This window comes from Desmodus rotundus, chromosome 3 (genome assembly GCF_022682495.2).
Source record: "Desmodus rotundus isolate HL8 chromosome 3, HLdesRot8A.1, whole genome shotgun sequence".
Lineage (NCBI taxonomy): Eukaryota > Metazoa > Chordata > Mammalia > Chiroptera > Phyllostomidae > Desmodus > Desmodus rotundus.
In genome coordinates, this window is record NC_071389.1 from 14949216 (window position 1) to 14976949 (window position 27734).

General features: G+C 48.3%; 1 protein-coding gene across 1 annotated transcript in view; it reads left to right on the forward strand.

Moving 5' to 3' along the window:
• CLIC4 (chloride intracellular channel 4) overlaps nucleotides 1-4624 on the forward strand; it is a 62003-nt gene extending 57379 nt beyond the window's left edge. Inside the window, exons 5-6 of the mRNA XM_024554394.4 lie at nucleotides 179-360; nucleotides 1135-4624. Coding sequence (XP_024410162.2) covers nucleotides 179-360; nucleotides 1135-1299 — 347 coding nt within the window. The 3' untranslated portion in view covers nucleotides 1300-4624. The remainder of the gene's footprint in view (nucleotides 1-178; nucleotides 361-1134) is intronic.
• Nucleotides 4625-27734: the final 23110 nt, after the last annotated feature.

A 27734-nucleotide genomic window follows, 5' to 3' on the forward strand; every position in this document is an offset into this window, starting at 1 on the left:
TTTTCGATCTGTCCGAACCGATTTGTTTGCCCCCACCCCCCCCACAGGAGAGCAGGAGCTGTCTGCTCTTAGTGCTTACTGTCAGAGGACGCGTTTGACAGACATTCACTGACCAGGAGGTTCGTGCTGTGGGGCTTGGGTGGTTTTCCTTCTTACCGCATTCCCACGTTTCTTTCAGCCCTGGAGAGAGGTCTCCTGAAAACCCTGCAGAAACTGGACGACTACCTGAACTCTCCCCTCCCCGACGAGATCGATGAGAATAGTATGGAGGACATTAAGTTTTCCACACGGAAATTTCTGGACGGCAATGAAATGACACTGGCTGATTGCAACCTGTTGCCCAAATTGCACATTGTCAAGGTAGGTCTGTAGGCTGTGGCACCACATTGCCACTGGCCCCGGGCTACTATGTACTGAGACAGCACTTCCTCTGTGTGTAAACTTTTCCCATCGTCTGACGTGGGACTGGGAACCCCCGGGTGGTGTAATTAATGCTAGTTAGGCTATGCTGAAACAGCATAGAGTTAATTAAATGGGAATTATCTTAAAGCTGAAGCATATGAGAAAGAAGAATATTCTATTTTTCTGTGACTGCAGTCAGAGATGTAATAGGTTACTTTGAATGGGAGTTTGCGGCACTGACATATCATTAAATTCTGCTCTGTGGTCACCTGGCTTTTTCTCTCCAAGGCGAAAATATTTGTTGAGCATTTATCGTGTGAGACACCGCTCAACAGAGAACAGTAATAAACACTGGCTGCGTAGTAGAGATTGAGATCAAGACAAACAGATCTGAAACAGAGTGTGCGTTTGAAAGTATTGATGTGCACCCATGGGCTCCCCTCGGCCTTCTCTCCGGTGGCCACGGCAGGGCCGGCAGTCAGTGCGGCGCGCCAGAATCTCGGTGCGGTTCGCTGTCCTCCTCATTATTTAAAATTCCAGTTAGAACGAGGGGACTTCTAATCTCAGCCTCCCCTTCTCTGCTGAATCAGTGACAGTGGTACAGAGGACGCTCAGCTTACTTTCAGATAGAAGCAGTTCTTAGAGATTCACAGGATCAGTTTTTCTTAAAATCAGAGATATTCTGGTTAACCTGACAAATAAATGTTAACTTTTGATCTCTTTGTATTGCAGGTGGTGGCCAAAAAATACCGCAACTTTGATATTCCGAAAAGGATGACCGGCATCTGGAGATACTTAACTAATGCTTACAGTAGGGATGAGTTCACTAACACCTGTCCCAGCGATAAGGAGGTTGAAATAGCGTACAGCGACGTAGCCAAAAGACTTACCAAGTAGAAGAGCACTTACGAGGGAGATGTCTTCACATCTTTTCCTGATTACGAATATGCTTTTCCTAACAGACTGATTCTCTTCCTATAAAGTAGAAATTTTATTTTGCATGAACATGGCAGTTACTCAAGATTAGGATAAAGGATAGATGAGGTATAGTAGCTTTCTTTAAACATACACTCCTAAGCAGTATTATTTTAACATTTTCTACCCTGCCTACCTCCCCCGCCCCGTATCCTCCTCCCTTCTAATTGGAGACACGTCACCACAAACTTTTTACTTTAGAGGTAGTCGGCCACCTCTCCAGAGCCCTCACCGTGGTGCCCATTCACCGTGTATAGACGGCAGGACTTTTGAGGTGCAGAGGTTAACTGTTAACATAGTAACCATGACCTCATCAGTCAGCCCCAAACTGGTGCATAATGCATGGTACAGGAATATTTATGTATTTTGGGGAATTTTGTAATATTTAGTGAGAGTATATGAAAGGATTGCTACTGTATCAAATACTGTACTCTGTTTCAGTTTAGTCTGTCCTGGATTTGTGCTAAAGGGAGTCGCCACCAGGGAAGAGAGCCTTCTACCGATGTCACTAGGGATTTTGCTGTTTCACTTTGCACATGGGTTTTTACTTTTTCTAAAAGCATCTATCCATTATACCAGTTACAGCATCTAACACTATGTAGGAGCTAAAAGCTTAGAGGGAGGGATGATATTCTCAGTCTTTCTCGAGAATTTTATCCGGATAAGGTAAACGAATGGGCGCCTGAGCTCGGTCTGAATGTGGTGTCTGCTCTGTGTGTTTTGCCCGGTGCCATTCATCTAGAACGTCGCTGCTTTCTTCCTTTATTTCAAAAGGCTCCTTTTTAGGTAAACGTAGACCTTGGTGTCTGCAGGTCTTCAGAGCAACACTACGTGCGCTGGTGTTTATTAGTTGATGTGGCTGTAGCAGGACAACAATTAGTGAGGTAGAAATTAACACAGAAATTAACCTAACGAACGGAGGGTGGGTTTGTCAAACGACCAAGTGGAATTTTGTTTCTAAGGCACATTTAATGTGGGTAATGGAAAGACCATATTATCCACCCTGCATTAAAAATAAGATAAAATGCACAGATTGGCAGCTTTTCCATCCCGCCCCCATTTGCTGTCAGACGTTGGGTAGAGGGTGGCTCCCTCCTTTTGGACTAAGTTATGGTTGTTAGGGTGAGTACGTATTTACTGCAGTTTTGCCTAATGTTCAATAATTGTTTCCTTCAATGGAATTTTTCTGCAGCCAGGCTGAGGAGCAGCACTCCGCATGTTGGTTCGTAGTTTAAGTGGAAGTCCCAAATCAGGAATGACTTGTGCTCTGACAAGGGAAGATGAACTTGGGGAAAATAAAACAAAAGCTTGCTGTGAATTTGTTCATTTCTTAAATAAAATTAGACCTTTTTGAGTATTGCTCCAAAGAGGGAGTTGTGACTAATAATACATTTTTTTGGTAATTTTTTATACCTAACTTGTTTAAGAAGTGCTATTTCTCATAGGTTGTTTTGGAAATTGTAAGTCTGTTGCTTTAAGGTGGCAATGATTTCCTCCCTTTGATACGCTAACATTGAGTAAGCACTGCCTTTATGGAAGCAGCCAGATTTTTATAAGCATACTGCATTTTTTAACCTGTCAGTAATTAGCTTAGTAGAGAAAGATAAGAAAAGCTCCATATTGTATCCATTTGGCTCAGGGAGATTTGCTTTACCTTTCTTAAAACTCCTTATTGCTGATCAAAAGTTTGAGCCCCCAGCCATTTGCAATTGAACATGGGATGCTGATTCATCTGGCCCCAGGAAGAAGCGCTGTCAGGTTATCTACTGAGATACTGTAGCAGTCGCTTCAGCGGGTGAAAAACGGCACGTCTGCACCAGTACACGGACAGCCAATCAGCACTTTTCATCTCTTTTAAATAGTGGTGGCTTGGCACTCAGGTGATACTGAACCTTGCCGCAGAGCTCAAAGCCTGAAAGAGATTCAGAGGAAGGGTTCTTCCCACTGAATGGTGAACTAAGGAAGGGGTGCAGAGTAGAGGGCTGATGGGGAAGGAGCAACATTCCTTAAAATACAGTGATGAAAAGTACATTCTGAAACTCAATTGTGAAGTATTTTTACCTTGGGTATTTATTCGCTACCTTTAAAAAAATATTTATCCCCTGAGTCTCTTGCCTGTCCTTCTCAATGTCCAAAGAAGATAGGTCAGTTAGGATTTTGATGAAGGCAAAGTTATTTTTCTGTCTAGAAAGACCTTACTACTCTATCAGGGAAGTTAGTCTGATGGAATTGAGATGAGCAAATGGACAAAAGCCAGAAAATAGGATGATCCCAGCAAATGCTATTTTAGCCCATCTTATATTTGTAGGAAGTTCATAGCTTAAATCTTAGGAGATTTGGGGATAAAAGTAACCATGTAGTGTGTGGGTTCACATAATGGAAATCACCTGATACTATTTCTGCAACTACCGAATCATCTCCCCCTTCATTTAAACCAACAAGGAGGTTGGCGTCTGCATGGAAGCTCTTCCTGTCTCCCAAGGGATTCTGGGAAGTTTTGTGTTTGACAGTCAGAAAACCCTCTGCTATTTCAGTTGATGACTTCCTTAAAAAAATGCAAATGCAAATTTTTGTATACAGTTCTGTTATCTTTTACTGGGATTGTTGACTTGTGATAAAATTCATGAAAGATTTTATTTCTTGGTAACTTTGGCTTACACGGTTATCAGTAAACCCATGAGCAATCTGTATGCAATTAAGAGATTTCTGACATTTATTCTCACCCTAAGTTGGTCACCTCTAGAATTTAGGCAGTTTTACTTCTGTTGAGTTTTGAATCTCCAGAGTTGCATGTAGATAGCTTTTATTTCTATGCATTTGAGGTATCCATTTAGGAAATACAAGGTAAAAATGATAAGAAATGGAAATGTATTTTTTCATGAACATTTTGATATACCTTTCACCAAGTTTATTATCAACCACTTTCTTGCACTGGTTGTAATTGTAATTGATTCAAAGAGAGGGAAGCATTCATTATTGATATGGGCTTTTTTATTCCATTCTTTACAAATTAGCAAGATTGGGTGCTGTCAAAATTATGTTTTTATCATGGAAAAAAATTCCAACTCCCTAAGACATAATGTTGAGCAGAATTGGAGTATTTTCTTTAGAATTACTTGAAAAGGCAAATGGAAGCTTATTATAGAATGCTTGTATTTTCTGTTGTCTCTCTGGAACCAGTATATTGCTGGCAGCTGTTGTATTAAAATAAAGTATATTTTCACTATCATAAAAAGTTCTTTTTTCTCCCCCCTCATGAAAATAAATAACAACTTGGGGTAAAAGTGTTGTATTTGAGACTGCTTTTTTCCACAAGTGGGTGATTCGGCACAATTAGTACATTAAAGGAGAAAAACTAGATCTTCTCAATAGGTGCATAACATAATTTCATAAAAACGTTCATGATACTCATTCTTAGCAAAATAGGACCAGACATAAAAAAATTTTTTAGCCTGATAAGGACATCTGCCAAGAACCTACGGCAAATTTCATATGTAAATATGAAACAGAAGCCCGCTCGTCGAAGTCAGGAATAAGTCAGGATTGCCCTCTGTCACACTGTTATCCAGCTACTTTCCAGAGCTCCTGTACTAGAGGCACCCGAGCTCATGCAGTAAGATCACGGACGAGAACTGACCACTGATTGTTCTTTGCAGATGAATACATGCACGTAAAAGAAATCTAACCCTGCTGTTAGAAGTCATAAGAAAGTTCAGCCAGATTACTAGATACAAGAATGAGGAACAAAAACCAATATAACTACTATATATTAATATTTACCATATCAAAATTAATAGATAAACTAGTAACATTGGTTTCTTCTGGAGGAAAACTTGGGTGGGAAATTGTCAATGTATACTTTTTTGAGCTTTTAAAATTTGTGACAAGTGTATTCCCCTAAAAAAATAGAGTGCTCTAAAAGATAAACAGAGATTTAGGAGTAAATGTGATAAAGAACGTACAGCTCCCTTAGGGAGGAAGATACACAACATTAAAGGACCCGACAGTAACCTGTTCAGTGGGTTGGTACGCCACGTTCCTGGGTGGAGAGCTTGTAAGCGTTTCCCTTCTGTCTCAAGAAATTTGTAAATTGAATACATTTTCCAACAACATCACAACGGGTTTTTTTCCCTGGAAAACTAGATAAATGGATTTTAAAAATTCACATGGAAGAATTATGTCACCAAATAGCTAATGTATCTGGAGTGGAGGGGGAAGGGAAACTTGCCTGAAGATAGACTTGAAAGCTTCAGTGAGTAACGGGTAGGAAATCGTAGGACGCAGCAGCACAAGGCTCCGCTGCAACTGCCAGAAACAGTGAAAACACAACTAATACTTCTCATCAGAAAACTGGAAGCAATAAAGACAATGAATTGAAATTTCAGAGGAGGAAGTCTTTCTGAGGCAGACCGATGGTCTGGCCATTTTCTCCCCGGGTGGGGGGGGCATTTGCTGATTCTGGGCGTGGGACTGAGGTTTGGGTTTGGTCTGTGCAGAGGGGCTCAGCATAGAGAAAGAAAATCCCAAGGCTCTTGGTTCATAAAGCACACGGGGAATCCGAGACACCTCAGATATGTGACAGGACACTTGCTGAAGTCCAGAGCTGCACATGGCGTGCTAGAAGCTAAGCTATGGGCTTCCAAAAGGCAGAGTGAGATCTCCCACAATCTCACAGTATTTAGGAGACGAAACTGAATTGGAGGGAGAGACCTTCCCGAAATAGCAGCCGTGTGGTTGCCTGGCAATGACAGTGGGAATTGACTGCAAACGGCATGGGGGCTCTTGGCGATGATGGAACTGTTTTAATATGGATTATAGATAAGGGTCTAGTATCCAGTCATATAAAGAATTCTTACAACTCAATGATGAAAAGACATCCCAATTAAAAAATGAGCAAAGGATTTGAATAGATATTTCTCCAAAGAAGACATACAAATGGCTAATAAACACATAAAAGACGCTTAATGTCATTGGTCATCAGGAGCTGTAAATCAAAAGCACAAAGCGCACCCTCTAGGACGGCTGTGATCAAGAAGACGGACAATTGTAAGTGTTGGCAATGACATGGAGAAATTAGAACTCGTACATTGCTGGTGGCAAATGCAAAATGGTGCAGCTGATTTGGAAGGCAGTTCGGCAGTTCCTCAAAAAATCAAACATATCCAGCAGCTCCTCTCCTAGGTTTATGACCAGACTTAAACCAGACTTGGGCTGTTTCATAATAGCCCCCAAATGGAGACAACCCAAGTATTTATTGACTGAATGGATGAACAAAATGATATATCCAGAAGTGGAACACTGCCCTGGCTGGTGTGGCTCAGTGGATTGAGTGCAGGCCTGCAAACCAAAGGGTCTCCAGATTGATTCCCAGTCAGGACGCACGCCTGGGTTGCTGGCCAGGTCCCCAGCTGGGGGCGTGCGAGAGGCAACCGATCAATGTATCTCTCACACATCGTTTCCCTCTCTCCTTCCCTTCCCCTCTCTCTAAGAATAAAGTCTTTAAAAAAAATAAATGGAATACTATTCAGCCATAAAAAGTAGAAACAAGCTATAATATGATGGCCCTTAAGAACATTATGCTCAGTGAAAGATGCCAGACACAAAAGGCCACATATTGTATGATTCCACTTGTGTGAAATGTCCAGAATAGGCAAGCGTATAGAGACAGACAGTAAACGCATGGTTGCCAGGAGCTGCAGGAGGAAGGGATGGAGAGTGACTGCTAGTGAGGAGGGGCTTTCTTTTTGGAGTGACGACTATGTTGTGGAATTAAATAATGGTGATGATTACACAACCTTGTGAATATACTGTACACCACTGACTTGTATAGTCTGAAAGGCTGAACTTCATGGTATATAAATTATGTCTCAAAAAAACTGCAAGGGGACAATTCTGCCTTGCTAAAGTTTTGGATAATCAGTGTATCGTCAGGTTGACTGGCAGAGTTAGTGACGTGCCTGAGTTAAAGTTCAAATTAAATGTCATCCAAAATATATTCTTTAAAGGGAAAAAGCAAAAATAAGAATTGTGCTAATGGTTGCTCAACTCTACAAATTTACTAAAACTCATTTAGTTTTGTTCACCGAAAAGGGATGAATTCTCCACAGTTTGTAAATTATACCTCAATAAAGCTCTCTTTTTAGAAAGAGCTTAAAAGCACAAATCTGAAATTAAGAATTCATTGTTTAGCTTCAAAAGGAGGGACACCGCAGAAGACAGGACGAGCTCTGGAAGACAGGCCAACGGAAAAAAGTCCAAACCGAAGCAAGGATAGTAAAGAGATTGCAAAAGCAAAGCAATAACAAATACTACCAGAAAAGAGCATAAGAGACGTGTGGAACACAATCTTAAGGTATGTGTGATTGAACTCCAGGGCAGAAGAGAACTGGGGCAGAAACTATTTGATGAAATAATGGCTGAGAATTTTCCAGAACTGTTGACATATCAACCCACACATTCATAAAACTCAGCAAATGCGATAATGGAACAAAAACAGAGAGACCAAACCTAAGAATATCATAGTCAAATTGCTGAAAACCAGGACAATTCTAAAGACAGCCAGAGAGAGAGAACACATAAGGAGTTCTCTCCTTTTTAGAAGGAGTAACAATAAAACCAATGTCTGGCTTTTCAACAGAAACTTCGGAAGCCAGAAGACGGGAATATTCAAAGCGCTGAGAGGAAGCCTGCCAACCTAGGATTCCATATGTAAGTGAAGTATCCTCACAAGTGAAGGCAAAATAAAGGCATTTTCAGACAGACAAAAGCTGTGAGGATTTGGCACGAGCAGGCCTGTGCTATGAAAACAGTAAAAGAGGTACTTCAACCCAGAGGCAAATGACCCCAGACGGATGTCTAGACCTGGAAGGAAGAATGAAGAGCATTGTAAAGGGCGAATATGTATGTGGGCAAATGTAAAAGAATCTTGACTGTTTAAACAACACTAATATCTTGAAGACATACTCTGTTATAAAATATATAATGTGGAGTTTGTATCAGTGGGAGAGGGTGGAAGGAAGGTAAATCAAGTACCTGTATGATCCTTACGTTGTTTGGCAAGTAAAAGTACTAATTTAAGAAAACCATAGTAAATCATAGATAAATATTATAATTCTAGGATAACTACTAAGATAATTACAAGAATAAATAACTTTAAAAATCTAAGATTCAAGGGGAAAATGGAATTTTACAAAATATCTCATGACTTCAAAAGAAAAGGTAAGAGGACTGGATGAGCAAAGGGTAGAACAAGCTGGAGAAGCGACGAAAGGTGCGTTATCGACCCTACGTCATTAGTAATTACATCAGTGTAAGTGGGCTAAACAATGCGATGACAAAGCAGAGTGTCAAACTGGATTTTAAGGAAGCTAAACCCAACACGTGACATTCCTAAGACACAAGCTTTATAAGGACACAGAAAGGTTGAAATGAGAGGTTGGGGTAGTCCGTCCTTTGGCAGAAAACGAAAGCAGATGTGACCATTTCTCACACAAAGTGGGCTTTGAGGCCAAAAGTATTGCTGGAGATGCAGAAGGACATTATATAGAACATTTATAATGTCCCTTTATAATGATGAAAGCTTTCTTCACGAGGAAGACAATAGCTCTAAATTCATGTGCATCTAGTAACCTTGAATACATACAGCAAAAGTTAAGCTAAAGGAGAATTAGACAAACACATTATCATAACTGGAGATTTTAACACAGCTCTCGCAGTAACTGTCCCAACAGGCTCACCCCCACCCCTCCACTCACGCACCCAGTAAGGAATGGCAGATCTGAATAACTCAGTTAACCCATTTGGCTGCATTGACATTGGAACGCTATCTGCTACAATGGCAGAACGCACATCCTTTTTTTCAAGCGCCATGGAAGTTTCAGCAAGCAGACCATTTGCTGGCCCGTACAGCAAGCACCAACGAGGCTCAAAGGAATGGAATCACACAAAGTACTGAGTTGGCCAAAATATCCATTTTAGTTTTTCTGTAAAATAAAGGACACAATTTTCATTTTCACCAATAATGTTATTGTTTTGGATATTTTGAGTATGTTGGCCATCTCCCGCTGTTGGCTTCTAGTGGGTAGAGGCCAGGAGCGCTGCTAAACATCTCCCAATGCATAAGACTGCCCACAGCAAAGAATTATTTGGCAAAAATGTCAGTAGTACCAAGTAGTACGCAAACCACTTTTGACACGTTCGATCAGTCGCAGCACCTTCTCCATACACTGCACAAATCTTTTTTCTTTTTCTTTCTTTCGGATTTTATGTATTTAAATAATTAAAAGGGAGGGGTAGGGAGGGAGAAAGAGGAGAAAAACATTAATGTGTGCTTGTCTCTTGCATGCCGCCTACTGGGGACCTGGCCTGCAACCCAGGCATGTGCCCTGACTGGGAATGGAACCGGCGACCCTTTGGTTCATAGGCCAGCACTCACTCCACTGAGCCACACCAGCCAGGGCTGTACAAATCTTTTATTGTGTTTCAGGTGCACTTTTACCTTTCTTGAAATAATGTTGTGTATCTTCTTCCATCTTCTGTATTAAAATGGCTGCACAAAAATTCACCAATTTGATGTTCTTTTTTAAAAATGCACTCTGATATGAGAGCTGTCACAATACAATCTAACAAAATTGTTCTGAATGAAGCTCAAGACAACCAAGCACTACGAGAGCCATCATACGGAAAAAACTAAACGAACTTTGTGGCCAAGCCAACATGTTCTGTGATCGCCGTGGAATTGAACTGGAAATATATGACTGAAAGACAGCAAGAAAGTCCCCAGAATAAGGAACCACTTACAGTCACTGCAACAAGCCCACTACCTAAACTGAAATTAAAAAATTTTAATCTAACAAACCTGTGCAAAATCCAGAAACTATTCTAAGCACGTTACATAGAACTCAGTCTCCAACGAGCTTGCAATAGAGATTCTGATTCCCATTTTATGGGTGAAGAAACCCGGGGATAAGAAATTTGCTCAGGGTCATACTGCTAGCGATAGAATCAAAATTAGAGCCCTGTAGCAACACGCAGATCGTGCTCTGCAATCTTTGGAAGTGCTTCTGTTCTTCTCGTTTGGATGGACTTGGCTCCCCTGACCCCTGACCACCAAGGTGTGGAGTGCAGGGTAAGCAGAGCTCTGGCTGGAGCAAAAACATCTTTGTGTGTGTCCTCTGGGGCAGGTTCTCTTGCACGGAGCTGAAGGCAGAGGCCCGGCGCACCCAAGCTTGGCATGCCCCAGGCCGGCTTACCCGCTTCTGCTGCTGGAGGCGTTAGCCCGCCCTCGTCCCTACAGCCTGTGCTCTTTTTCAGTTCACCAGATGGGTGTGGTTCTGCAATGACCAGCAGGGGGGCAAGCGCCCCTCCTTTCGGCCCGCGGCTGCAAACTTGTCGGTGACAGCTGCTGGGCCTCGTCAGTTTGGGGAGCTGTCAGCTCGGTTCCGCCGCGCCGCGGGTTTCCTTCCTCTTTATCAGATCGGTCAGGGCTGCAGCGCGATGCGAAGGCACCTCCGACCTCCTTCCCTCCTTCCTGTGCAGAACCGACGCTCCCCCGCGCAGCCACTGATCGACACCTTCGCTCCCGCCGCCTGCCAGGAACAGGACCCTCCGCCTCCCCCACCCTGCTTTGGCCTCCATCAGCCCTGAGCCGGAGTGCACCCGGTGCGTGCAGACCTTTCGTACTTCTGCACGCCCTTAGTTCTCGCTGGCCCGCAAGGCAGCTGGGGAGGCAAAACTACCCGGTCTGGGTGGAGTTGGGTCGAGGGAGAGCAAGGGGTGTGCTGCGTTAGTCCCGGGGCTCCTCCAGCTCCTCCCAGGCCCCGCGAGCGCAGAGGCCTCTTCACGACCCTGCGACTGAAGGCTGGTGCCCGGGACCCGCTGCGCGCTGCCACCGCCCAGGTGCTGGGTCGTGGAGCTCCGGCAGGTTGACCACGCCGACGCCCAGCAGGTCAACGCAGGGCGAGATCAAGAGCCACCTGGAAATCAGACAGGCAGGGAAAGCCTCTCTCGGAAGAGGGCTCTGCGCTAAGAATGGTGACACTGTCTCCAGGGAAAAGGTCCCCTTTGCAGACTTCCCCGGAGGGAGGAGTGGCATCGAGTAAGCCGAGCTGGCGTTGGGGGTCCTTTCGTGAAAACCAGGGGAAGCCAGTGACATACTTCGGATCCCATTTTTTATTTTATAAGAAATAAAATAACTTCAGTGTCTTCAAATGTTCCCTCTTTCTCTGATTTCCTCAAACAAGAATAAATAATTTTCATTAAACACTATGTGCCAGTTAATGTAACTGAGCTTATATGCATATATTATAAATACATTAAAAATATATAAGTGTTTCAAATCTTTTAATCTTGTCAACACTCTACTGAGGTGGGGATGACCAATGACCATTAACCGCCCCCCCTTTTCTAGATAAGGACATTTAAGCATAGAGAGGTTCAGTAACTGGCTCCAGAGCTTAACCACTAGGACGCTGGGTTCGATGCTGACGCTGTCACCTTCCCTGTGTGGGGAGGGGCTCAAGTGGGGATTCAGGAAGGCTGATCTCTTGGCCCAGCAGCGGAGCAGCCTGGAGGTTCCCAAGAAGACTTTTTCTAGCGGAAAGCTCAGGAGGTCCGCGGCTGTGCCCGCCCAGCCCCAGCCTCTAAAGCACGCAGAGTAGGGGCCATGCAAGCAGAGCTGGCCGGTTGCAATGCGCCAGGTGCCCCGGTGTGCCAGTGTCTGTGTAAAAGGGGTGTGTGTTGGGGAGCAATCCTGTTTGGTGAGAGGGGATCCTGGGAGGCGGGGAGAGCAGAAGGGGCCTGTCCTCAGCCTTAGCTCAGAGAGAGATGTGCAGCTCTCGGCAGCCTGCAGAGGTCGCTGTAAGCCAGCACTGGAGGACCTGGAGGTTTCCAGCCGAGAAAGGAGCAGAAGCCCACGTCCCTCTCCATTTCCTTCCTTCACTGGGAACGGTTATTTCAACGATGTCGTCTCATGCTCTTAAATAGTTCACCGCCAAGGAATTGTTCCTGATCTTTACTAATGCTCCAAGAATTCTACGCCAGAATCTCAAGATTGCCTATTTTAATTATTTTTAAAATCGGGGATAAAGACAAAAATGTAAATAAAGTGAATTGGATCCCAATTCACTACTGCACAGTATTGATTTGATTATCAGTAGAGTTTTTCTTTTTACTATTCTGCAATGTTCTAAAGATACCTTTCAACTTAATTTCTAAACCAACTTTCTCTCTCAGACGCTTTTTAGAAACCCTGGGGACGGCTAGCTAGAAATACTCCAGCATCTTCGCTCATCGGTGAAGGAACTGAGGGTGAGGGACTCGCCCCAGGCCCCGGAGGTAGCTCGTTGCAGGAAGGGGACTCCTCCAGGACAGAGTTCTCAGGATCGGACAGCAGATTTGGCCTAAACATGTGAAGACCACCAGGTAGGGGCAGAGTTGCTGCTGGAACTGCGTGTCGATCCCCTCTCCTTGGTGTTCAGGGAGTTCCCTGACCTCATGAAGAATCGGTTTAACAATCCTCGGCACCCGGAGTCCTTCTTTATCTCATGTTAAAACACACTTAACCAAATGAGACGCCCAGTTCATTAAAAATAACACTGTTGAGCAGCCTCCTGGGTACAAGGCATTGGCTGGGTGTGACTAAATGGAGTCACGTGATTTCTGCCTTCCAGGAGCTTCCAGGATCGCGAGGGAGAAAAGACAGAAACACTAAGAACCAGGCAATAAAAGCAGAAGGTCAGAAACAATTCACAAAGGACTTAAAAGCCCTCTGTGTCATTGCCTCACGGGTATTGCTGAGCCTACCTTGTGCCAACTCACAAAGGGAGCAGTAGCTTGGGCTTGTCACTAGGAGTATCGACAGTGTCTCAAGGAGGATGATTTCTTCACAGTTTTTAAGAACTGTTTATCGAAGTAATTCCGCTCATTGTAGAAATTTTGGAAAGTACAGAAAAGGGTAAAGAAGCACACACACAAATTCCCCCCCAAATTCACCACCCAAGAGGCAACCCATTTGTGTTTTTCAGCCTGTTGGCTAGGATTTTTTTTTTCTTTAAGAATTTTAGGGCTGACTTTCCATCACAAATTTATTACATCATAAGCATGTTTCCTCATCATCTGGAATTCTTGATGATTAGAGGCAGTTTACCCAATGCCATCCGTCACATGGACGCATCAAAATTGACTCACCCTTTCCCCAACTGCGGGACGTTTAGGTTGTTTCCAGCTCTTCATTATTACTCATTTCCACTGCAGTGGACATCTCGGTGCAGACACCCCACCCGGAGTTCAGCTGCTGGGTGTTAGAGGAAATCATCAGAAGTGTGGGCCGAAAGTATGAACATCTTAAGCACGTTGATAAATATCATCAAATTATTTGCCGGAAAGGTTTTTTAAAAAATAGATGGACAAAAAGTAGGAACATTGTTCAGGCTTCCGACAAATGTCACTAAGTGGCTTGTAGGGCGTATTTCGCCAGTGGGCACCCCCAGCATCCCCCCATGCGGACGCCATCTCTCCGTGCCTCCCCCAGCTCGGAGCGGCCTAATGTTATCCGATTGCTATTTGCATTTCTTTGGCCCTTGGAGAGACTGAACACTCTTTTCTTTCCCCCAAATGTTTATTGGCCACTTATATTTGCTTTTTATTATGTCCTTTGCCCTTTTATCTATTGTCTCTTTGTGTGTGTGTGTTTTTATTGATTTATGTGGGTTCTTTATCAATTAAGGGTTCTAACGTTCTAACCATCTTTCTGTGGCATTAGCTACAAAGATTTTTTTACCATTGTCTTTTAATTTTGCTTGCATTTTTTAATCACACTGGAATTTTTTGTTTTTCGGTAGCCCGGATCTGGTCAAATATTTCCTCTGTGGTTTCTTCTCCAGCTCTGAAGCCTGGAAAGCCCTTCGCCGTGCGAAGATCACTTGGTGAGCGGAGTTCCCTCCCAGGTAAGGGATGCACGGGGACCTTGGCCTGGAGGCCAGAGGTGACCCAGTCTCAGGTGCGTGGATTGCCTTGTAGTTTGGGGACAGATCAGGGACACCTTTTAAGGCTCTCCTTGGAGGGTGACAGGTTGGGGAGCCACTGACGGATTTGGCCACTGGCGGATGGGAGGGGCTGCGGATAGACTGTCTTCAGGACAACGCCGAAGTGTCGGAACGCTTCAGATCTTCGGAGAACAATGGGGAGCCTGTGCTGGTAAGCAGTTATGGGAAATCCAGCGTTCAGAGTTCAGGGAAACGTGAAGATTTCTCCACGTCCTTCTGAGTCTGCAGCCGTTTGGGGATTTGAGGGTGATGTTTCAGCTCTGATTCTGTTACTATCAGTGACTGTGTTACTATCAGGATGGGGAAGGATCCTCTGTGCTGCCAATTTCCGTTTCCCTTCACAGCAAATTGATACTTACTGCTCTGTTTGCCCACCGTGCGGCCGGCACCTTCTCTCCCTGCTTGGCACAGACCCAGCCAGACCGCGAACCTTGGGGACAGGCCTCCACTTTTCTGCTTTAATGAAAACGGTAGTTTCAGTCACTGATTCTGCAAGAGAAATCACACTTGAACAATTTGGAAAATCTCTGGGAAGCCGTTATTCTGGGTGGCCACACTTGTAGTGAATAAAAAGCTTACTCCTCAGAGGACTGTGTTTTCGTTTCTGGTTAGACACCCTGCGGAACTATCTGATACCTCTCAGCTTTTATTTCTTTCATTCTCCTTGACAGGACAGTCAAATACTCTGAAATGAAATACTTAGAGACTTTAAGATGACCTGGACTCCCTGCTCCACAATACGGACATTTTGATTCTCTCCTTCTTGCCTCCCCCGGGGGCGGGGGGGGAGTGCGTTTTACAGGCCAGCGAATCATCCTGCAGGCTCCCCTGAGGTTCGGCCCTTTTCATGGACCACATCCGGGTCATAGGTGTCTAGAGTTCCTACTATGCATATAAAATGGTCATTTAAAAACATTTTTGTAATGAAATATAGTGCACGTACAGACTAGCGCACCAATCACAAATGTTCAGCTTGATGACCTTTTGCAAACTGAACACACGCCTGACCGGCACCAAGCAGCCCGCACACCCAGCGGTAGAGGCTGTGAGCGCCCGAGGCCCTGCCGATGGCTCCCAGTCCCTCACCCCGCCCCCACCCCAAGGCACTCCGACAGCACAGATTCATTCTGAGTGTTCAACTTTGGAATCAATAAAGTCACAAAAAATGTCCCTTTGCTTCACATTATCATGGTGAGATGCACCCAGACTGTTGCAACCGTAGTTCATTCACTTTCCTCACTGTGTGGTACCCATGCATTGTTTGGGGCATCAGTTCTTGGCTGCGGAGCAGGCCACCCCAACACCCAGTGACCTAACGCGGTGACATTGGCTACCCCTCGGGGTGCCTGGGGGGTAAGAGTTTCGGAGCAGCTCCACGGCTCCCTCCTGAGGTGGTGCGTGACATGTCAGGCAGGGCCACCGCCATCCGAAAGCTTGACTGGGGCCTGCAAGTAGCCATCTCCAAGAGGACACGCGCATGTAGCCATGGGCAGCAGGCACCAGCCTCCCCACGTGAGCCTCTCCATAGTGTGGCTCCGGTTTTCTCACGACGTGGCAGCTGTCTTACACCAGAACGAAGGATGAAGAGACCAGGGTGGAAAGTGTTTATGGCCTCTCCTTGGAAGTCACACGCGGTCACTGTGACACATCGTGTTGCTCTCCGAGTCAGCCCTAGTCAGTGCTGAGAGGGGACATCAAAGGGTGAGCCCATCAGGAGGCAAAGAGCAGGGGGGCGTCTTGGAGACTGGCCGCACGTATGGACACACTGTCTGTTGTTACAAGATCGCTTGTCGTAGCACCTCCCGTCACGTGGCTGGATTGTAAATGATTGGCTGTTGTAGTTATACTGCCACGAACAGCTTTACACACGTGGCTTTCTGTTTCTGCTGATCATTCTCAGAAGTTGATTCCTGGGAACGGAATTCCGGAGTCGCTCCCGACCTGTTTACAGCTCTTGCTCCGCTGTCGCCTGCTGCTTCCAAAGGATTGTACCATTTTCAGTGCTGCTGGCCACCAAAGGGTAGACACCTCACCTTTATGTACATTGGGCATTAACGCCACCAGACAAAATTTTGTATACACAGAACATAAGACAACCCTCTGTCATTAAAAAAAAAAAAAAAAAAAAGGTGCCCAATAGTCATCGGTCACTATTCTGGGCCATAATACAGCAGTGACTGGAGGGCAGCTGTGTCGTGAAGAACCAGTGACCCCTCCCTAAGAGCCCTGGGTAATAGGTCCCCTGGATGTTTTAAAACACACTGGTTTTGAAATTGCACTTTCTGCCACCTCGTGGGAAGGCGCGTGATGAGTGGTCAAAGCGAGTCACTTTCCCTCTGCATGCCTCAGTATCCCGGTCTGTAAAATGGGCACGGTAGCGCCGCACCCCCGGGGTAGTCATTAGGATGTAGTGGCCCCAGCACCAGACTCACCACAGAAGTGGGCGCCCGACAAATGCTGGTCTCCTCCTCTCTCCTTCTCCCATTTCCTTTTCTTAGCTTAACGGGGGCCACACAGCTTATACTCACTGGCTGAAATAGTTCCTGGTCTTTGTTTTCTCCTTGAGAAAAAAAAGTACATTACTTTTTTTCTAATTATAATAGCGAGGCATATTCACTGAATAAAAATTTGGAAACTGTGGGAAAGTACAAAGAAGGAAATAGAAATTACCCACAATTCCACGCCCCTGATCTGCCACTGCGAACATTTGGGTGTGTCTCCTTAAGAGTGTGGGCTACTTCTCATTCTCAGAATTACAAGGTGTGGCTCTGGGACAGTGTGACGACTCTGTCCAGGCCCCCACGATTCTGGGGTTGGGACGAGCCCTGCAGCCATCGAGTCCCAGCTGGGACCGGGGTCTTCAGGCCGGACCCACCTTTCGCTGCACGTGTGAAGCAGATAGGATTCCAGACTCAGTCCTCACCGCCTGCAAAGAGCAGGACCGGGAGCCCCACCGACAGCAGGACTGGCCTTCACTCTTCCCCGCTCCCCTGCAAGTCCCTGGCCAAACTCATCCACACTTTGGGCACTTCCTGTCTCTGGGCCTTTCCGTGATATAATGGAATTGCTATGGCACTGTTGGTAGAGAGGGACTGCCCAGGTTCTAACCCTAACTCCGCCACTTTCTGGCTCTGTGACCTCGGGCAAGTCACTTAACTGTTCTGGGCCTCACTCGTCTCTAACTGGGAAAGACAGTAATAATGTGTGAATTAAATTATGTTGATCAAATGAGTTAATAGGCATGAAGCCTTTAGAACAGTTCTTGGCACACAACAGGTGCTTCGTGAGTATCAGGTAGCGTATTAGGCAGCATTGGCATTTCGTGTGACATGTAGCAAGAGCTCTGAGGCCCGTGCCATTCAGAACTGTAAAACAGATTCCAGCAATGCACGTGCGTTCGACGTGAAAAGCGAAAGATTCTCTTCGTCTTCACTCGCCACACGTGACCTCTGGGAAGGGTGCAGGGGACCACCTTCCAGACCTTTCTCTAGAAATACACAATGATCTTCTAGATCTGCTGTTTTCTTCTAAAAACATCATATTATACAAGTTTTTCTTCAACTTGCTTGTTCACTCAGAATAGCGCGGACAGAGCTTTATGTCAGAATATGCAGATACACAGCGATTAATGTATGCCTCCAACCCCCTGCCGATGGGCAGTTAGGTTCTTTCCATTTTTATTATGCAACATACAGCAGGAACATCTTTCTCTAGAATTTCTCACCCCAAAAGGAGTCACTTGAGAGTGAGGAGGTGATGGGGACGTGAGCTTCTTGTCACTGTTCTGAAGGATGATGGCCCACCCTTCTCAGGTCACTGGCTTCTGAGTGGCTCTCGTGTGTCACCCTGGGAAGAACTCCCACCCCCCCAAAGGAGGCAGGGGTCTGCCCAGGAGGGTCCCCCCTGGGAGCAGAGACAGAGAAAAGGTTGGGAGAGGACAAAGCAGCCACACATGGCCCCGGAGCCCCCTCCCCATTTCCTTTTTAAAAATTATTATTTCAGTTTTTATTGTGAAAAAGATGCCAGAATAGCCCAACACATATCTGCACGCCTCCCGTCTCAATGTGACAGTAGGTGGCACGTGGGCGTGTTTCTCTTACTTTCCTATGTTAGATCTCTAGCTCGTCATACCTCTATTTTGGCTGAAACATTTCAAAGTAAGTTGTAAATACCATGACACATCTCCCTAAATACTCCACCTTTTAAGAATGTGAATTCTCCTACATAACCAGTGCCTAAGGTACTTAACTCTAATATCATCTAATAATAAATCGGTTTTCAAATTTCCCAAGTTGTCCTCCAAATATATATATTACACACAGTTTTATAACCCTAGTGGATCACCATTCTCTTTGCCCCCTAGCCGAGCCTGCTCCTGCCACCCTCCTCGATGACCATGGCCCAGCCGGGCAGAGACAGCGAGGTCTCCGCAGCCTGCGTGCACCATGGAGGTGGGGGTGTGGGGCGGGGCTGCGGACAGGCAGTTCCTGTTTGGGAGGGACTGGGGGCCAGACACTGGGGGCCGAGCTGGGGCTGGACTATAGGGCTGGGCACACGTGGATCCAGAGCCCCTGATTGGCAGCAGCTGGGGCAAGCTGGGCCGGGTTCCCGAGCTCCAGTCATTCCCTGTAGGTGCTTTGGGGCATGTTAGGAAACTCGCCCCTCATGGCACAGCTCGCCCGCCAGCGTCCCGCCCGCCGGAGCAGTGGCGCCAGGTGGGTCTCAGCCCCGTCGGCAGCAACGGCACACTGGGCAGTTGCACCTGCTACGCGACCGCACATGGCAGCTCTGGCTGGGAGGGGCAGTTTAGCCAGGAAGGCAGGACAGACTGAGTCTCCAGCCTGAAAGTGGGCAAGGCAGAGGTTTGCAGCCGGCCCTTGGCCCTCGGCCACAGCGGTGCTGCTTCTGGCGTTGGCTGGGCATTTGCTCTGTGCCCAGCCCTGCCCTGAGTGCTGTCCCGAATTCTCTCGTAGTTTCTCCGTGCCGCCTGTAGGGTAAGTGCCAGTAGTATCCCCTCCTTGGGGACAAGAACAGAAACTCAGAGAGGTTCGATTATTTGTTCAAGGCTGCACAGCTCATAAGGGGCTGAACTGGGGCTCCATCCTGGGACTTGTGGCCCATGGGACTGTGCCCCACAGTCAGGGGCACAGTTGTCAGGGGCCTGGGAGCCCGACTCAGGGCCAGGGCCCTGGGGGATCCTGCATACCAGGTCTGGGGTGGGAGCTGATCGAGTTCAGACAGGTGCCTCCCACCCCACTGGGTGACCCTGACACACCCCCATCCCAGTTGAGAACCACTGTGTACAAGAGCACACGAGAATCCAAGGCCCCTGACCTCTCAGCCACCGTCACTGTCCAGCACTGTGTACAGACCTTTAGGTCCCCAAGGAGAAGTGTGTCACCTGAAGGTGAAGGGGGGTCAGCATCAGATGAAGGGCAGGGTTGGTAGGAAGGAGGCGAGGTCGGGTGTGTCCCACGCAGCACCTGGCGAGGGGAGCAGTCCTGGAGAGCTGGGGAGCAAGACTTGCCCTGGGCCCTCCCAGAAAATGGGGTGATATCGCTAGCTCTCAGCCTGGGCTGGCGGGGCTGTGGGGGTTGGCGGCGGATGTTGTTGAGGATTCCGGAAGCCTCCAGCTCACATTCCCTAAAGGAGCAGGGGGTTCGGGCTAGGGGCAGATTCTGAGGTGGCTGGCCCTGGTGACTCCCCCGCCCAGTCCATCCTCCAGACAGTGGCTCATGCTGCTGCAGGCTCAGACCCGCATTTCCTTCTGGAGGAACGTGCTGTTCACTCCGCTGCTCACTTTGGCAGACTCGCTGCAGGGGCCCCGCAGTTTGAACGGGGCTGGGGTGCACCCTGAGTGATTTGGAATCGGCCCTCGCCAGTCTGGGACCTGCCTGATGACCTGTCCTCCTGAACACACGTCCCGCTACAGCTGCACCAGAGCTTGGCACTGTTCCTCAACCGTCACACGTGGGCAGGTTTTGTGCAATTGGGCCTAAAAGAGTTCAGGCAGGGCTTAAAGGAGATCAGGCAGCAGACCCAACAGACACTTTGATTGTGAGTCCTGGCTTATTTGTTTTGGAAGGTGAGGCCATTAGTAGAAATTGTTGGCTGTTGCCCCAGTTATGGAGGCTCCGAGGTGAGGAGGGGGCAGCCGTGGGTGAGGCTAGGCACAGTCGGTAACATCAGATTGAGCCACAGCGTTGTGGGGGGATGGGATCCCCAGACTACCAGAGAGGTCAGCAGTGAGCCCACAGTCACACAGTTTGAGGCAAAGCTTCTACGCACGACTGCGTGGACACTGGGCATCTTTCCAAGCCCCCCCTCCACCCCTCCTTCTGGACACAGAACCTGCATTTTCCCGCTCCCACGCTCAGCAGTGAGTGCACTGTCCCCATCGTCCCCATCGCCCCTTCTCTCGTCCACATCCAGCTTCCCGTTCTGACTGCCCCTCCCGGTGAGCTGAGCGACTTCAGGCACTCACCCCTCCCTCTGCTGCGCGAGGCCCACCTGGTAGCAGACCCTCCCTCCCAGCTGCTCAGGCCCCGACACTGACACTGTGTCTGCTCTCCCTCCCCGAGCGCTCCTGCTCTGGCTTCCTCTGTCCTTTTGTTCCCTGTCCCCCCACCCCTAAGATACAGGCCCTCCCAAGGTCCCTGCTGATGATAATATCATGACATGAAAAATAACGCGGCCCATTTGCCAAGACGTGCTATAGCGGGCACAGTGCTTGGTGCTTACAAGCATCATCGGGCCCTCCTACATCGCCAGGTGTTGGGGGAGAAGTGTCTTCCACTGCAGCCCAGGGCTGGGGACCAGCAATTTTGGAAAACAAAGAAGTTTTGATGGTTTTGATGGTTGGTCAAGATGTCCTCCACCCAGAGGAAAAGAAATTAAAGTGGGGGGTGTGTATGTAGGGGTCAGGGGCAGGGGGACAAGGTCTTGTGCCAGGTTCAGCTCCCAGGCCCTGCGGGAGGGGGCAGTGGAGGACATGGAAGTGAGACCCTGGTGCTCCCCGCAGGTGGCCGCGCCCTGGGGAGTTTTGCGAAGCTGAGCTGAGGCTCTGACAGAGACCGCCTCTCCCTGGCTGCCCAAGGCCCCTGACCGCGGGAAGTTCGAAACCAAAGGACTTTTCCTGGGATGGTTCCTCGAGGAGTCTGTCTTCTCCCCCAGCTCCTTTTGTTTGTCAGAGCGGCTGTGGGCGTGTGAATGTGGGTGACTGTGTGTGCATATGTGTGCATGTGTGTATGAGCATGTGTGCGAACGTGCGAGGTGTGCGAGTATGTGAATGTGTGTGTGAATGTGTGTATGAGCAGGTGTGGGGGCATGTGATTGTGTGAGGTGTACAAGTATGTGAATGTGTATGTGTGAGTGTGGGAAAGTGTGAATGTGTGTGGGAGTGTACATGTGCGTACATGTGCGAGTGTGGGGGGGCACACATGCATTTTTGTCCCCCTTTTCCCGATTTCCTGCAGCTCCCCTGACTCAGTTCCCCAGACTTTCCGGAGTCTTCCTCCTTAGCGGGCTGTGAGATACGGTGTGTGGGGGATTTAGTGCTGCTCGTAAAACACCACTTCACGCTGTTTTCTTTTTTCCCCTTTTTCTCTCGGCCCCTCCACTCCGCAGCCTGGGTTTCTCCCCTCCGTTTGGCCAGATACATAAAATAAATACATCCACTGCAGGCGGAAATGACCTCTGGGTTTCGGGGCCTTTTTAATGGCCTGAGCTGCTGACAGTTCCTCGCTTCCCTTTTACCACTTCACAACCTGAGACTTTGCCTGGGAGCGGGTGTCTTAGATCCCAGGGGGTTTGGGGGGCCCCCTCGCAAAGCCTAGTCTCTCATTTGGCTTTACCTGGCCAGCTATGCTGCTGTCTGTGGACTTCCACTGGGTTTGTGTTTTTTTTATCTTTTTAGTAACAAAAGAAATGTGTGTTTGTCCCTAACGCTATGAACAGTGCAGGCATGAAGATGCCTGCGGGGAGTCCTCTCCTCTCCTCGCTGGAATCTGTCCCCCGACAGGAAGGACGCCACTCGCACTGTCTTGGGAGCAGCTATGGATTTCTCATCCCCCTTCTGGAATGTTAGTTGCTTCAGGCCAGTTTTAAACTCTACCTGAGCAGGAGGCCCTACCTAGCTGATGGCAGGCACTCGGCAAAGGCTGAATGAAGGAATGAAGGAATGAACGAAGGAAGCTGGGCCGAGCAGTCTGTCCCTGAGTGGGCAGCTCATCCCAGAAGACACGTCTTCAGCCATAACAGAGTCAAAGACCCTGCTTTGGGATGTGGCCCCACCCCTTCCTCCTGTGTGACCTTGTACAGGTGTCATTTACTTTTTGGAACTTCGGTTTTTCCATCTGTAAAATGGAGATATTGCCTTCCAGCTCTCATCACAGACCGGCGAAGGTCAAAGTGGAAGCAGGAGGGAAAACACAGGACATCTCGGAGACAGGGCTGAGTGGGAAAACCAAGTTAAAACCGCACTCGAGGGGATGGTGAGGCTTATCTCATCGCTCCCCTTATCTCTCCAGATGAGGAGGAAAAGATCTGGAAATCATCAAACCAACCGTGGTTGCCAGGAACTCTTTAGCTTTACTTGAAATGTTTTTATTTTTTATAATGAGAATGTACCGAGGTTCTACTTTCATGTTGGAAATACTTTAACATATATGTATATGAATAAAGTAACAATAATAGTCTCTGTTCATTGAACTCCGACTCAGTTGGAGATGGTGAGGATTATTTTAACCCCCATTTTGCAGATGAAAAAACCGAAGCCCAGAGAGGTGAGGAAAGGCGGACGTAGACTCTGAATGCCCTGTGGGGAACTGTTAGCCCCTGAACGATGTCGGCGACAGTAGCCACTGGGCCACTGGACAGGGATTCACACCAGGGGAGGAACAGCCCAAAGAATGTGTTAACAGGGACAGAACCTATGACGTTGAAGAACAAGGGACTCGGCGTCAGAAAGACACAGGATCACGTCTCAGTTCTGCCACTTCTTGTGATGTAGCTTTGTGATGTCAGGCAAGTCTCTTCACCTCTCTGGGGTTCACTTTACTCATCTTCAAAAGTGGGGGGGCAGCGGGGAGAAACCGCCAACCTTATAGGCTTGTGTGGACTGAGTGCGTTGTAGACTGGACAACACTCTGTAAGCTGTGCAGAGCTGCTTATTCATTCCTGAAGCGACTATTTATGCCACGCTCTTCTCTCAGACCTAGGGGCACGGCAGCAGACGTGACAGATGAGGTCCTGGTCCCTGGAGATGACTTTCCCGTGGGCAGGGCCAGACAATCAACTGGGAAACCAGTGAGGCAGTTTGGGGGTGGGGATGAGGGTGAGGCAAAGGAGGAGAGGAGCTGGGACCCTGAGGAAAGGGAGAGCTGGCGTGGGTGAGGGAGAGAGAAGACCAGGGTGTTTCCTGCTGGCAAGGGAGCCTGGGAAAGGCAGTCCACAGACGTGAGTCCCCTGCAACACAGAGAGGGAGTGTGTTGGAGGCTAGAGGCGGCAGTCCGTGAATGCCTCTGGCACTGCGGAGCCCATTCTGCAACTCTAGGGGGAGGAGCAGCAGGCTATTCACTACCAGCTGAGTACCAGCGTTGGCTCAGAAAGAGGAAGAACTTCGGTTTCCCTGGGACTCCCTTCCTAGGGGTTTGTCTTTGGAGCACAAGGCCTGTGAGTAGGACAGTTGGTTACTTTATGCCTCCTGGCTTTGCTCCTGCAGTCATATCCCCAGGAATGCCCTTCCCGCCCTCCTCTGTGCAGCTAACTTTTACCCATCTGATGTGACTCAGCTCTTCCAGGAAGCCCCTCGGCACCCCCACGTGGGGTGTCAGTACCTTGTGCCCTTCCACAGCACCTCGTGCTTCCCTCTCTGTTTAGCACAAACCGCGTCGCATAGAACGTGAATTTCCCTGTTGGTTCCACCGATTTTTCAGGGGTGTGGAGGATGGTGGATTTGGCTTTGTCTTCGCGGTGCTGGCACCACGTCAAAGGGATGTTCTCCAAGGCCCCTACAATATGCCTCACAGACATTATCTGATTCATTCCTCCCAACAGCCCTGAAAGTAGGTTTTTATTGTCCCCGTTTCTCAGCAGGAGAATCTGAGGTTCAAAGAGGAGAGTAGTCAAGGTCACTGGGCCAGAGAGGGGCGGAGCTGGGATTGGAACACAGCTTCTCCTGGCTGCGAAGACCATGTCCATGCCCTGGGGCCACGTGGTCTTGCCACAGGACAGCTGGGCATCGGGTGGGGCCACAGGTGGGGCCTCTCTGGGAACACTTTCAGTTCAGCTTCGGGCGCCTCTCTCGGACCCTCTGCCCAAGCCTCTACGTCAGTTCTTTACAGACAAAGAGGCTGTTCCCATGGCCACTTCTCCATTCCGAAACGACCAAGAGGCCAGGCTGGGACAGCAGGTCTAACCACGGATCGACAGATGTTTCCAAGAGTGGAAGTGGGGTTTCAGCCTTGATGCGTGTTTTCGCGGTTCCCTTTTCACTTTTTCCCTCCGGTGACGGTCCCGTCCTGGTCTTGCCGCCCTGACATGTTTCTTGTCTGTTGCCCACAACCTTCAGACCCTTCCTGACAACGCTTTCCGTGAGCAGAGCGGTTTCCCATCTGTAGGACCTTTCTACTGGCTCAGTGGGCTTTCCCAGCAAACCCGGGGTTTGGGGCCGTTTGCTGGAAGGAGACTTGGAGAGTCCAGTGGCAACAGCGCCAGCACGTAGCTGCTTTTGTTGAGTTCTCGGCGTGCTTTGCTTCTATCATAATGGCAACTACACACCGGGTCTCCTGCAGTCCTCCCAGCAGCTATACGAGGCCGACAGTGTCATTATCTCTATTTTAGAAGTAGAGAAACTGAAGCTCAGAGAGGACAACCGACTTGCCCAAGGTCACACAGCAGCAAATCCAGACCTAGAATTCATCTTTTGATTCTTAGTTCAGTGTTTAACCAACTCTTGAGAAGAGTCATAAAACCAAAAAAAAAATTACTAGATTTCAATAAATCTACAACACCATTAAATATGGACATGCCGCTATTTTATATGCCACAGGAAATAAAAGTACTGTCAAATAAACTAGGACAATGCTTTCTTATCACTTAGATTTTTTATTAATAAAAGAGCTCTTTTATTAAACTAAGATGCCTATCATATATATGTGTGTGTGTGTGTGTATATATCACTCTTGTGCATACGTAAAAGGAATATTTATGTGAAATGAAATGAAATTTATGTGAAAATAAACTTTACATTTAGAACCCTGCTTTCACTCAGAGTGCTCACACTTTTCACAGTTTTGTCTCCTGGGCCCGCAAGTGTTGATGACTCAGACTCCTCCCTCTCTCTGTTTTCAAAAACATCCAGCTAAAGCTGACGTCTAATAAAGCGCACAGATCTTAAGTACCTCTGATGAGTTTTTATCCACGTCCACACACCTCTGTGATCTGTGGTGTGCTGATTGTTAACTATTCAGGAATTTTGCAAATCATCTGTAAACTGTCAGTCACCTAAAATCAGCCACGCCGGGAATATTGACACCATGGAAATCGGCAAATGTTACCACACAGAGCTTTTTATCCCCTTCAATGGCACGCCACTGGCTCTAACCAGGGCTGGGCCCAACACCCCTAGAAGGCTCCTTTGTGTCCTCCCCTACTCCTCTGCACCAAGGGGACCACTCTGAAGTGCATTTCTGAGAAGAAAGCAGAGCTGGACCGGGAGCCAGGGCACTGGGCCCTGACCTGGCTTTGCCAGCATGCGGGGCCCCCACTCTGTCTCCCACGGGAGGAATGCTGCTGAACACGCCTGCTTCACCACCTCCCCACCCTGCACCCACAACCATGGTTGGTCGAGGTTGACAGAATACTTCTCTATTGTCTCCAGGATTTTCTTCGGAGCCACAGAAACCCACACCACACCACAGCGATGCTTGGCCTGGGGCGGAAATGACAGCTCCAACCGGAGGTTTCTGGCCAGCAGCCGTGATAAGACACACCCGATTTCAGAGATATTAAAGTGAAAACGGTGCCTCTCAGAGTCCCTGAGATGCAGCGCATCGCTACCCTCTTGAACACCTTCCCTTGCTGAGGTGGTTTCCTTTGAGAAGCAGTGTGTCTCTATGATTAAGCCCCAGGGCCAGGTTTCTTCTCAGCCAGCAGTCCCATGGGTCAGCTTGTTCCCCGCCAGGTGATGTCCTGCTTATTTTTTCTGGGGTCAGTCAGGTGCTACTACCTCTGGCCCCGACCTGGAAAGAGAGGGCCGGGACGCTGTGGGAAACCCCTGGTCCTCAGGCTGCTTCGGGACTGTCCTTCTGGGTGCAGACCAAGCCTGGGCTTGTGCCCTCTGGTGATTGAAGGTTCAAGCTGTTCTTTATGGGGTCGCACCTCAGACACACCCCTGGAAGACTGTTTCAGGGTCAGCGTTGCTTTCCTAACCTGGCTGTGACCTTGGGCGAATGGGTTTTAATCACCTTCGTGTTCCCTTAAAGCCCAGCACAACCCTGGCACAGAGCAAGTGTGCAGGAGGTACATGAATGAGCCCATGACAGACCAGGCCTGCAACCCTCCAGACCCACTGCCCTGGCAAAGCCACTTCTCTGTAAAACTGAGAACAGCAATGAGATGACCGTGCAAAGAGGCTCCCCATGAGCTCTGAGGGCTTCGCTGGGAGTATGTTACATGACTCCTTTGGAAATCTGGGGCCTGCCCCTCCTCTTCCTTCTGTGACTTTGTTTAGGCTGCCTCACTGCAACCCTGCCTGCCAGGGCCAAGGCCTGGGTCCCGGGGAGGGGCAGGGAGGGGCAGGGAGTGGCAGGGAGGACCAGGCTGAGACCTGCTCCAGGGCTGGGAACGGGGTGGCAGGAAGCAGCATCCCCAGTGAAATGGATCCAGAGCCGCAGGTTCAAATAACACCTCAGAGCAGCCAGGGAGATGGCAAGGAGTTTGCTCCGGTGTCTGGAACCGGCCTCACCCGACGTGTGCTTCAGGAGTGTGGGAATTCAGAGGGAAGTGTGCTGGCTCCCGGCCAGGGAAGAGTCTTCAGCCTGGACCAGGATCCTCAGGCCCCAGTCCCACCCCTGCCACCTCCAGTCCTGACAACTCCAGTCCTGCTTTCTCTGGGCCTCAGTTTCCCCAACTGAAAAACCAAGATAATAACGCTGGTCTGGCAAACCTCCTGGTTATGGTTGTGGGAATAATGAAAATGCGCTCAGGTGACGCCGAGGGCTGGATCGGGGACCAGGCGCAAAGCACTTCACATTAATTAATTCAGCGGTTCTCAGAGTGCAACCAGCAGGGCCCTGATCACTCAGGGATTTG